Consider the following 12,933-nt stretch of genomic DNA (forward strand, 5'->3'; position numbering starts at 1 on the left):
TAATTTATGAAGCTAAATATAAACTATATGACTCAAAGTGAATTAATTTAAAGGCATAATTCAGTATCTATTGTAACATCTTTTGTCTACTCCTTAATCTTAAGCGCACAGGGTATACAAAATTTGGTTAGTGTTTTCCTCCTGCTTTCAAGTGTGTGAAATGAAAGTGCGTACTCCAAGAGCTTCAGTTTCTATATTTTCAGAAAAGTGAGTTTTTTCCAGTTCTAAATAGCATCCTGCATCTGCTGCTTCCTACTATTAACCTGAAGAAATACTATGTGTAGTTTCTACACCAACATGTTTCATTCTGTGAGTTACTTATGATAATGTGGAAATATTGTTTTATTTTTTTCTAGTCTTTGGAGTTAAAAAGAAAAAAATAAAAAATTGTACACTGGTCCTTGAGAAGTTATTGATTCAGGAAAGAAATAAAATCCTAGTAACTTATTTTGTGTTTTGGAAAAAAAAGTAGAAAACATACTGTCATTTTTGGTAGAACATGAATTTACTGCACTGGCAGACATTATTTTTGCAGATGAGCAAATAAATGCATCAATGAGCAAGGCATTTTTAGTATTGTTTTTATAACGTCTTTGCTGTGTGCCACAACAAACTTCTGTTTTTGGATTGATGGTTTTCAGAAGTGAGTCCCTCTAATCCTGGTAATTCCATTGAGGGGTCCCCTGTGTTTTGACCTTTAATACTACATGTATGGGTTCATTTTCTGGATCCAGTCTGAGTGTAGAGAACAGCTATGAGAAGAGTTATGCCTATGAGATTTCTACTGAAAACTGAAAAGTCTATTACGGGATGTCATCTCAGGAGAGTTTTGCTATTTTAGGGTGAAATCTTTCAAGCATAGCCAATACCATTTTGACACAGTTAGTTCTGAACCTGTGATTAAGCTGTTTTATGGTCTTGAATTTTATTAAACTCTGAAATGGCTTCCTTCCCACAAACTGTTTCCTCTTATTGAAGAGATCCTTTCTTTAACTAGCAACAAATTACAATTAGAATCAACAGTGCATTAGTTCAAGGGATTCAGATTAGCAGTGTAGAGTAAGGGGCAACAAAATATCAACTTGCTTCATCCCACAATTCAATATAACCACCTTTTCCAAGAAAATGGCAAAAGAAGCCACAAAACATACTTTCTCTACTTTCCAACTTGAAGCCCCTAAGGGAATGGCTCGGTTATTTCTGTGATAAACATCTTAAAATAAGCTGATTACATTCCTGTCCAAGTCAACAAAATCATGTTTCTACCTTCATGATGGGTTGGTTGGACTTGACAAAAAGGGAAGTAATTCTATGGGGAAATCAAGCATGAAAGCCTGTGTACTGTGTGTCTGACTCCTTTTAAAGGTGTGCTGCATGCAGAAATAATATTTTCTGCAATTTATTCCAGCACAAAAAATAGTCTCTGCAGTTGTGTTCCAATTGCCATTGTAATGAACTGAGGGTATAAACCCAGCAGGGGTCAAAACATCAGCCCACGTTTCTAGTGATGCCTCTTGCAACTCTCCAGTGTTAGAGAAATGTATCCAAAGATGATCTTGTCAACTGGAGCACTAAGACTGACATTTTTATAATTCACATCATACCTGAATACACTGAAGGATACTTTCACTGGGACATAACACTGTCTGTTAGGATCTCTGCACTCCTGATTTCACTTCCATTAAATAATTTACAGGTTCTGCAACATTTGCCATGTTACGCAGGCAGTGTTTTAGAGGTCTCACAGCAAGTGGGTATGCGTACTTAGATTAGGGTTGAATCCTATAATCTATGTTACACATTACTGAAGTCCTGACATAGTACCACAAAATATTTCTGAAATACAGAATAAATAATAAACCAAATTTGGTGATTATTCTGAGGAACAGATATCTACATGATAATGTAATATGGTCCCATTCACTACAATGAAAATCCAGGATTCTGGGTGAGATTATTTCCTTGACATCTATTGGGATTTACTAACATCCTCAGCTCTCTAGAAGAATTTTGGGTTTATTCTTGTTCTGGACAATGAGCAATATATACATAAAAAACTTACCTGAAAATAATTCATCTTGTCAAGGCAAAGTGAATCTAAATAGTTCATTCTTATTAGACCATACTTTAGGACAATTGGTGAATTGAATGCACTGGTACTGTTGTATTTTCATATGGATAAGAACCATAAAGCATGAACAAAGGAGATCTAATGAATGAATCTGTATGTGTATATGCTTACTAAAGCTTTTTTCACTGTGCGAGAACCCGAAGATTCAAGGGTTGGAAAAGACTAACAAAATAATTTAAATTCTAAATCTACTAAAGCGAAGACCTGGAGCTGTAGGCTTTCTTTTAAATTAATATGAGGAATCATAATTCATTACTTAAAGTCTGGAGGCAAAAAGTAGCTATGGGCAAGTGGATTAATTCAAGATGCATATGAAAATGTCTAGGCTCGTGTTCATCTGCCAGAGAACAAAGGAAGTAGTGCTCCTCCCAGACATTCTCATAGAGTGTGAGCGAGCTGCATAATATGACACCTAAATTTAAATGTCCTCCTCTGTGCTAGGTGTCAAAGCTCTTGTTATTGGTAATGGACATCTAGCCAATTCATTCACTGCAGACTTGTGTGTGATTCAACTATACAGCCCACAGAGCTTCTCTTTTTCAGAATGTCATCCTTTCCAAGGAATTGTTTGAGCTTCTTGTTCTTTGGGTAACATTATCTTTAGCTCTGTTTATCACATTTCCATTCTTTTATGCATGTTTATTACATGTTTTCTTTCAAGGTCTCTGATACCATCAGTTCATACAACAGGATCAAGAGTGGATCCTAGTGGCCTCACTAGAGGTCCATCTTCTTTGTTAGATGCTTGTGTTTGAGATTTGGATATGTTATTCAAGCAGAGTATATAATTGGCTCATGCTGATGCCATAATTATCCTCTCTTGCAGTAAGATGTACTGTTGGTGGACTCACTTATTTAATGGTTGTGTGTAAGACAACATGATGCTTTGTTGGCCAGTCTGGTACTGCAAGTGTCTTATTGAACTCCCTTCATTCTTTCTAATATCTGATCCCTACCTGATCTTTCTCTTCCTCTTCCAGTGACGCTTCCAAGGACAGTATCACTCCACATAAGGGGCAGGGGAAGACAGGTGGGTGCTGAAAGATGCACGAAGAGGAAGATGAAGTTCCTGGGACATACTATGGGGTGGGTAGCTTGGTGAGCATGGAGGAGGAAATGTCTGTTGTTCATCAGCTTTTCTAAGGCCAACTCACTAAAGAAGGGTTGAACAGCCCCAAGTTGCCAATCCCTTTAGAACAGACAAAGACACTGCCTCTTTCTACCTTCAAAGGAATCTGGCACATCCCCCCCCACATAACCAAACCTCCCCCGCCCCCCCTAGCTAACCCCCCACCAGCTCACATATAACTCTCAAGTTTCCACAGAAATCAGTGTGCATCTGTCTACAACAAGATTAATAGCTATTCTTTATTATCAGCTGTTCACAAGACCTCATGTTGCATAAGCAGTCAGGATGACAGATTTTAAATATGCTTTTTCTGAGGCCAAGGGAGTAGGTCAAATGGTTTTGAAGGGATTTCCTTCAAAAGTTATGTCAGTGTGCAGGCATGGCAGCTTTAGTAATCAAACCAGTTTTTAATGCTAAAGGCTGAAGGTAGGAAATGACTACAACAAAGCTATATAGTGGAAGCTGTCTGCTCGCAAAAATTACTATGATCATTGTTTCAGTAATATCCAACTAATACGAGTAACTCACATTTGGATCCTGAGGATGAAGCCCCACTTGAGGTGGATCGTGATGCTCCTTTCATGGTGAAAACCCCTTTGCCTCTGCGAGTTGTTGTCACAGCCACACGAGGACGCTTCAGTGGAATCACTGCACGGGGTGGTGGAGGGACGCGGCCATGGTAATCAAACAACCTACAAAAGATTAAGTCAGCTGGACTTCATAAAACCTTTTGTGATTTCATGTCATAGAAGCCTTGTCGACTAAATTTTCACGTTATCTTTGAGAAAATTACCCTTTGAAACTGTAATCACTTTATATCACAGTCAAATTAGATTTCAAGGACCCATGCACATTAAGTGCCATGTTCAGATTTCAGTCACAGACCAGTGCATAGCTCAGAGTTTTTTTGCATAATTTAAGTGAGGGATGCATTATGGGACTTTGTTATTTGCAGTATGGAAAATCCATAACCTGCTCTCCACATGATTTTATTGCACATGATTAACAGCAGTACATCTTGTTGTGGTGACATTTCAGCTCCTTTATTACATGCACGGCTTAAATTCTAGTTTTCTATCTGCTATTTTTAAATACAGAAAAAGAAATAAACTTTTTTGAAGCCAACCATCACCATAAAGAAATATCCTGCGGTTTGCAAAATAGCAAAAGACTCTTTATAGTGAAGGATCTGTATATCCTTCTGAATGCATGGAAAAGAGGCCCCAGCATACGTTCTCTTTATTGAAGAATGAATTGATGTAGAATCACTAAAATATCCAAGCCATGGGTAATAAAAAAATCTTGTTCAAATCAAAACCACTGTAGCAAGTAGACATTCAGAGAATTACCACTATGGTCAATAAAAGATACTCTACAACCAAAATGAACTAGTGTTCCCAAACAGAATAAGCCAATCCCAAAACCATAGTTATCAACAGCAGCTAACCTGCATAGAAGAAAATAAAGGCAGTAGAGAAGGTAATCACAGATACAGATATATTTAGAATATAAAAGCTACAGGCTTTGAGCATGACAGGTCAGGATAAGAAAGTTCAGAAGATAAAGATTTGCAGTTCAGAGACTGAAGCAGAGGAGCAAGCAACATTCTCATAAAATATTCCCAAGTTTATTTCAAATTATACTGACAACTAGTAATTATGGAAATTTATAACTGCATGTTTAATTTTCACAATTCTGACTACTGTCACCCAGCTGGTCAGATAGATACACATTTGAAAACAGACACACAAGAAACAGTAATTCACTCACCATAGTTTCTAACCGCATGCTGAACAGATAGCACAATCAAACTTTAGTCTTCTACCCTGTTTTCTGGCAAGTAAACACCTAATGCTTAAATCCCAGGATCCTTAATGTTGTCTGTACCGTAATTGTACAGACAATACAGCCAGCTCCCTCCTTTTCCATAACTGCCTACAAAATGTGTCACAAAAGTCCTGTCACTGTCACCTGCACTGAACTTGAACTCCATGGCTTTGAATATTCTTATCGAATAAGCAGTTTCTAGCTATTGTGAGCATAACTAAGCAATTGTGCATTAAGATGAATGCAAAAACATTTTTTTTTACTTTTAACAGATATATTGTTTGTTGTCACTCATCATTTATCATATTAGATGATCTGCATGCAGGTTGGTTGCAATCTCTTGTTTGACATTACAGGAAAAAAATGTTTCAGAACTGTAAGATATTATGCAAAAAATCATGATGCAATTATTCCTCCAAAGGTGATTTTTGTCTAGCTTTCAATAGTTCATGTTTAGAAAATGTAGTGAAATGCAAAGCTATGTTTCTTTTTTTGAAATACATAAAAGGACTGTTATCCAATATTAATATTCTTTTATTTTTGAAATTATGCAAAGCTTTTGGGCTTGTGTTTCGTTGTGCCAAGTTCTACATATTTCAATCATATACTTTCTTAAAAAAAAAGCTTCCTTTTATCAGTTGTGAAGTATGCTGCTTGTTTTCCTTGTGTTTGTAATATGAGAAATGATAAAAAAATGCTCAGTTCTAAAGCAATTCTTTGTCCCAGCAATCACTAAAGTGATATAACAGTGCCTTCTCTTTCATCCACCCTTCTGAATTGTTCAGTCCTGATCATGTCAGTCAGTCTTCATACAGATTTTATTTTGCAGCACTAATCCTTCTTGCTACCCTTTTCTGACCCCACCACTGCTCTAGTCAAGATAAGATAGGTGTATTCTACCTTCAGGGAGGCTGGAAAAATTAATGAATTTTAGAAAATAAGACCTATGGTTTGGGGTAAACCACAGAAATTCAGGAAGTTCAGAAGTTCAGAAATTCAAAGAATCATGCCCATATTTCTTATTTTGCTTTTCCTATAGGCATGCTGATAGTACCTCCAACTCTCTGTGGGATTTTCTTTTCCATGCCTAACATATAGAGCTTTTCATCTTCTGCTTCCATTACCTTGGATCTAACAGAGACTGTTAACTTCCCAAAGTTTTTATTGTCAACAGATCAGTATGTCCAGCCTTGAGAGGTCAACCTTATATTTTGGTTTTCTACCATAGAAGTTCTGCTTGCTTAATCCTGTAAGATTTCTAAATCAGAAAATTATACCATTGAATAATTTATGGACACATTTCACTGTCAACAGTTTTCCATAATAAAACAGTCACCAAGACAGACACCAAGTTCCACAGAAACAAACTTTAATGTCCCATAAGTATTTCTTTTGTTGTGAAAATGTAACCATTATAGTTGTTCATTTGTGCTACCTGTAATATACAGAATTAGGAAAAAACTGGAAACACGTAAGTTTAATATTCAGGTGGCATAGATCAGATACAGTACTGTTTTAAAAACAATCAAATCCACGAATGAAATCTGGAGCCAGTAACCAAGTCTGTGGAAGTTAACTTTTTACAGGACATGAGCTGCTCCTACTGTCAAGGCTGGACTGAGGAGGATTAAACTGCACTGATGGCTTTTACTCTGCATATTTATAGCTCACTATTTCTAGCTCTGTCCGAAGCAAGCATGGTCATTTGCATGCAAAAACAAAACTAGTAGCTTAAATTGAATCAACCCCAGGAAAAAAACAAAACTAAAAAATGGTTCTACTTTTTTCCTGCTGTGTTCCTAAGCAGAAAGGTCTATAGCACACAATAACTCAACTTCAGGGTGTAAACCGCTCCCCTGCAATAGTTCATTGCCTTACATAAAAGAAATCTCAGATTAGAAGAGGTTGGTGGAGCAATGCTTTGTTACCCTCTGACCCATGTGGCTGATGCTAACTAAACCAGGCTGCTGTAATGCAGACACAACGCTACTGAATCATGAGTTGATCATCTGTGGTCATCCTTGTTAACCCCACGCTGTGGTGATTCTGCTGCATCTGAATGAATAAATTCCCACTGTGCTGAGCAAGGCTGTGCACAGGTACTCAAGGCACAAGTCACCAATTGCTCAGATATCCACACTTCTTTTCCTCTTATAGAAATACACGTTGTTTAACTTGTGGTTTACTTTCCTCAAGGTCCTTATAGACTTTAAACATTCTTGGAAGATACAGTTTGTGGGAGACATTCTATATATTTCCATACACATGGATGAAAAGACAAAGCCATGAGTTTCATACTAAATAATTTTACAGCTGCCACATGTTCCAGTGAAAGTAAGCCTAGAAGAACTCTGTAGGAAGAAACACTGAGCAGTTAAACCATCATTAAAATTTTCATCACAGAAATTGCCTGAAAAACTTAGAGAAGGAGAAGACCAAAAGAAGTGTTTAATGAGCATACATTTGGTGGTGGTAATCTTCTCTGTTTGTGATATGTTTAGATAGTGTTCTTCTGATACACAATAGAAATAATGAAATGAATAATATGCAAAATCAGAACAGACCTGTCTAACCAAATGACATGATTGCATTATAAACAAACAGTAGCAATGGTGTAGGATATGTACAAAAATATAACCACACATACCGATTGTAGAAATCATCTCTGTAGTAATCATAATCAAAGACATAACCACTGTGGAAAAACACAGAAAACCGAGAATGAATGGGTTTATAGAAAAATACACATTGATTAAAACTTTTGTGCTAATATTGGCTTACTCTCACATCATAAGCCCTTCATGAAAGTCCTTCCACTTCTTTTCCGCAACTATACACTGCACATGACGTTTGTCAATGCTGTTGTCAGCTATCACTCTAGTATATTTGGAAATGTAAAGCCTGGGTCATGTAGAACAGTGTAAACAGTTGACAACACATGTAGAAAGGATTTAACATAGCACAGCAGCTCCATAAATAGAGGATCATTGTAGTGTAATTCTCTGAGAGAACAAATGAAGTGAGCACTCTAATACTGAAGCCCTCTTCTTTGCTGGGCTAACATAGCATAATCAGTGGACTAGGAAGACTGTTAAATATATAAAGGATTGGTAAATGAGTGAGTAGGGGAGCAGATATAAGACAATGATTTTGATTTATGAGAAACATGAAAAAGGTTGGACTGTTGGTCCTTGAATTTGCCAAATCTTCTTTCATCATAAAGAGAAAAAGAAAAGTTAGGAAGATGAATGTGCAAGCAGTAGTGTTACAGAGATGCCTTTCCTCTCAGGTTCAGAAAGCAATATACATAACAATCTGGGAAAAGACAGACACCATCAAGGGAAACAAATACAGGTATGAAATTGCAAAGGTCCAGGGGAAAACTTTTTTTGAGCTGTCAATTGCAAAGTCAATCGTAGATTGATCTTTCTAGTTTTGCATTCCATTAGCAACCTTCTACCTTTATGGTGAAGAAATAGCAAAGAGATCTATCTCACACATCCAAAAAAACAGAACCAAAGAGCTAATGAATGGTCTGCATGGAAAAGTCACAAAGGATTTGTACTCTGCCTGATGAAGGACTAGTAACACAAACTCTTAAGTCTTTCACTTGTGTGAAGGACAATTATGAATAGTAAAGGATGAGAGACATGAAGGAAGTATCACAAAAAAGGAGAAGCTTTAAGTAAGAAAGCATAAAGGTAGAAAGGAGACAGAAAGGACACAGCACAGAAGAAAACATTCACTGAAAGTAAAGGGAGATGAATGATGGTAGCGACATATTAATGAAGTTTATCTTCACAGGGAATGGACTTGTGGATAACTTCTGCTCTTGAACATTGAGCAAAATGTCTTCAATTTTTTTTTAGTGCATAATTTGAAGAATGGGTCAAGAATTATCACATAATGCCCCTTTCTCCTTTTCTTCCCTTTGATATGTTTCAGAGGTGGAGCACTTAAAAAGGGGAAAAAATAGAGTTGGCAGGCTTCAATTACCTGAATCATTTCATCCTAATGTTTTGATTTTGAAGGCTTGAAATTTTCCTTGTCTACAACTGGCAAAAATATCCATCAAAGGAGCAGGAGGTCAGGGGGCAATTTCTGCCTGTGCCATATCTGCCTCGGATGCAAGTGCCCAAGTGCAAGTGCTAGGATAAGTTGTACTGTCTACCCACATAATACTGCACCAACAGTGAAGATCACAAGACTCATCAGGGGAGAAAGACAACTGTAGGCTTGTTGGTAACTTATTTGACAAAAGAAAATATGAATTTTATGTGAAACACTAAATAAAACAGCCCTGAGAGACCAGAACCCAGCAGCAGGTAAGCTGTATGGGGCAGAGGAAGCAAACCAACAGTAAGTAGTAATAGATTATGTATAGCGATCATGTTTCTGTATCTTACCTTGACACAAAACTAGCAAAATTTTCCCTAAACTATGTGACAGTTCTTATTTTGTCTTTCACCCTATAGCCAGTCTGCATGGTGCTAAGAGGTAACAGGTAGAAAAGCTGTTATTTTATTTACAGCTATGCACAGTTTGCTATTGGTTTTATCTAGCTGAATGATTAATAGCTGCAGTAAGCCCATACTTAATATTCAATTTGTGTTTTTAAGTAGAAGATAACAGACAATTCGAGGAAAAAAGATTAAATTTAAAAGGCCCGTCATGTGAAACCTTTCACCTGGAGTGACAATAATTTAATTTGCATAAAGACCAGATAAAATCGGTTTTTCAAGGTTGAAGACCATGAAGCTGATGAAGAATAATTCGCTTTGCATGAGCTAGCATAAGGCTGAAGAGCAGCTGTATTTTTCTGTGGCAACCACAGTCTGACCCATAGGAGCCAAAAAGGACTGCTGGCCTTTCACTGGGCTTTCAGAGTGTGGAACTTATTTTTCATGTACAAATGCCATGACAGAGATGGCTCAAAGCCATCCCCAGAAACTGTGGCATTGATGAGGCACGGGGGGGAGAGAAGTCTCAGGCAGAGACCTATCTGAGTACGCTAGTGAAGAAAGTCAGCAGGCTTGAGAGAGGGTCGAGTGGCTGGGAAAGGCTCACGGGTTCCTCAGATGAGGGTAGTTGTAGGCAGTGGAATTTTTGGGTAGGGAAAATGTGGGAAAGGGTTTCTGGTTTGGCAATGGATTGTTTCTCTCCTCCCTGACCATCTGCTTTCACTCTATCACTACCACTAAGGAGATCCTATGACACAGAATTCTTCATGCAGATTATTTTTATACATTTTAAAAATGTGGCTTAGGATTTTAAAAGAAAATTTTAGTGTAACATCTTGGACATTTCTTCTTTTTTGAGAGAAGCAGTTTATCACATCAGTCAGCACCTAAGAATTTCATTCTTTTGCTATGTTCCCTGTTCAAATAACTTCTGTCTTGAAACTGAACTCAGTTCTTTATGTTCCTTCAGCTTTGTAAATGGGAGTTTCAGCCCACATGGTCTATCGCTTATCTGTGGGACCAGAGCAGGAAAAAGTAAAAGCACATTTTGGAGTCTGGTTATCACATGGCAGTGTAAACTATGGATTCTTGTAAATTTTATGGGTTGTTTATAGTACCTTTTAAAAATACTTCATTGCTTCAGAAGCACCTGATACTGTTATTATGTCTTTAATTTTCACCTGGAGTTACGCTAGTGGTTTTCATATAGTGCTTTACAGCTGAAGCTATCTAAACAGCTCTGCTACAGATGTTACCTCTAATGTTAAAGTTAAGGCGCTTTGCATTTTTGCATGGCTTAGTTCAGCAGCATCCATTCCTACCAAGATAAGAAGTAAGTGCAGGTATTTTGTACATTACATGACAGTCAGTCTCTGAAACAGGCATACACCGGGCTTTAGCTGCAGCAAACATTATTCAATTTGTCCTTCTTATCCATCTATCTGTCAAAAAGTTACTGACCCTGTGAATATGACACAAGATGCAAACATATTGTGGCTTCTAAGAGTGCAACCTGCTAACACCATTGACAAACTAACAGGAGTTGATTTGCTTACATTTCTAGTCTGAGTTTATTGTGAATGAAATCATTACAGTTCAAGGACAGCCCTGTTAATTAAGTCCCATGTGCCACGATACAGGTGCTGGGGACTCCAGCAGGATGTGGGGAGGGAATCTCTTCTTTCCTCACAGACCATTTGGGATCCCTCCGTGCACTGGCAAAAACCATTTCTGTGTGGACATATGGAGTGGGAAAGAGCCAGTTCTGCACATACAGGGACTCCATACTTGGGACCCATGGCAAAGATTTAGCAACAGCTATCCTCAAGGTCGAAACAATACCCAGAGAGACTAGAGATGGATGAGCTGCTATGAGCTTTCAACAGAGCAAGGGGCTCAAATCCTTTTTCCCTTTCCCATTACTTAGTCTCACTGAAGAAAGCTGATGTAATTCAGGTGTTGGTCATGGAGGAGAGACATTTTTCCTTCCATGCTATCTATTAAAATAACAGAAGAGGAATAATACTGGAAGATCTTATCTGTAGGTGTTGACCCCTATGGAATAAGACAGGTAAAGGAGGGTGGGTTTAAAGCTTCAGAAAATCTTGATGTGGATCCTTCTTTGTATCCATGATCTGTGTCTCTTTCCTCCCTCTGATATTCTACCTGCAGCTGTGGCAACAGAGGCCACACAGAGGCATTATGTAACTCCTGGGGTTAAGTGTCCTTCACTGTGACCGCTGAGTTAACAGTCCTTAGAAGTAAGGCATCACGCGAGACCCTTAGAGGTGTGGGGTTTTATAAAGGTAGTTCCTAGTCCTCTTGGCTGTAAAGCAGTTGTCCTGCATGAGTACTGAAAAGGCTATCAACCAACGAAAATTAAATGAACCCAAAATGGATGACCTAGGAGAGAAAAAAATAATCTCTTCTGGTTTTCCAACTAATCTGACTTGGCTTTTTTATTTTTCATTCCTGCCCCCCCGCCTCCTTTTTTTTTAAAAAAAAAGTTGAATGTTTTTTATTTGTAATAATAATTTGATGAACTTATAGTGTGAAAGCAACCAGTAGACCAGTACATCTCTCCATCTTCAGGCATAATTGTTCACACTTATGCATGTCAAGGACACGCATAAGCTTTGGTCAGTGCTGTGGTGTAAAACACAAAGCAGAAAATTAGCACAAATAATCACTGGCACTGAGATCAAGGTGACTGCAGGGCTCTTAACCTCTTGAGAGTTATTCCTTAGCAACCCAACAACCTGTATTATGGAGGCTGCAGGAAATCACTTGCATGGTGTTGAATACCAAATAGTCAGCAAGTCGGAAGCAGAGAAAGGTTTAAAAGAGCCTGTGAACTGGTGGAGTCAGCAGTTTCCTAATGGCACTGTAAACAGGCAGATTACTTACAAACATATGCCATCTCTGCAATATTAACAACAGAACTGTGTGCGTGATGATGCTATTAAAACAAAAGACAGTAAAAGACTGTAATGCTCACACTGAGGCGAAGAAAACTCATCAGTAAAGTGTATTTCTGACAAAAGTCATGGTTCCTTTTTCTGACCTAGTATCACCAAGATAATCTTGTCCGACTGTCTTTTTTTGGCTTCAGTTCACACTATGCCTGCTTTAAATAATGCATGCCTGAGAACAAAGGATTCCTCAAAGACCATATTTTCAGATGCTGTACATATTCAGATTTCCTATGCACAACAGCAGTTGCACATGTCAATCAGGCAAATGCAGAATTAAGCCTCTGTGTCTTGAAAATAAGCCTATAGATGTTATTATGTCTTTATTTATCTGATGATGTTGTATGTTGAAAATATGTACAGTGTAGCCTTCTGTTCTATGCCACAAAAGATTTTTTTAAACTAATGATCACA

General features: G+C 37.8%; 1 protein-coding gene across 9 annotated transcripts in view; it reads right to left on the reverse strand.

The window, feature by feature from the left end:
• The window catches only part of RALYL (RALY RNA binding protein like), a 404,596-nt gene that overhangs the window by 31,007 nt on the left and 360,656 nt on the right, over window positions 1-12,933 (reverse strand). For 5 of the 9 annotated variants that reach the window (XM_080381891.1, XM_080381898.1, XM_080381892.1 and 2 more), the window contains 3 exons: window positions 7,735-7,782; window positions 3,789-3,952; window positions 3,088-3,168 (listed from right to left, as the gene is read on the reverse strand). In XM_080381891.1, coding sequence (XP_080238017.1) covers window positions 3,088-3,168; window positions 3,789-3,952; window positions 7,735-7,782 — 293 coding nt within the window. The remainder of the gene's footprint in view (window positions 1-3,087; window positions 3,169-3,788; window positions 3,953-7,734; window positions 7,783-12,933) is intronic. The other 4 variants (XM_080381895.1, XM_080381894.1, XM_080381897.1 and 1 more) reach the window with 1 other exon arrangement.

This window comes from Falco punctatus, assembly GCF_963210335.1.
Source record: "Falco punctatus genome assembly, chromosome: 3".
NCBI lineage: Eukaryota > Metazoa > Chordata > Aves > Falconiformes > Falconidae > Falco > Falco punctatus.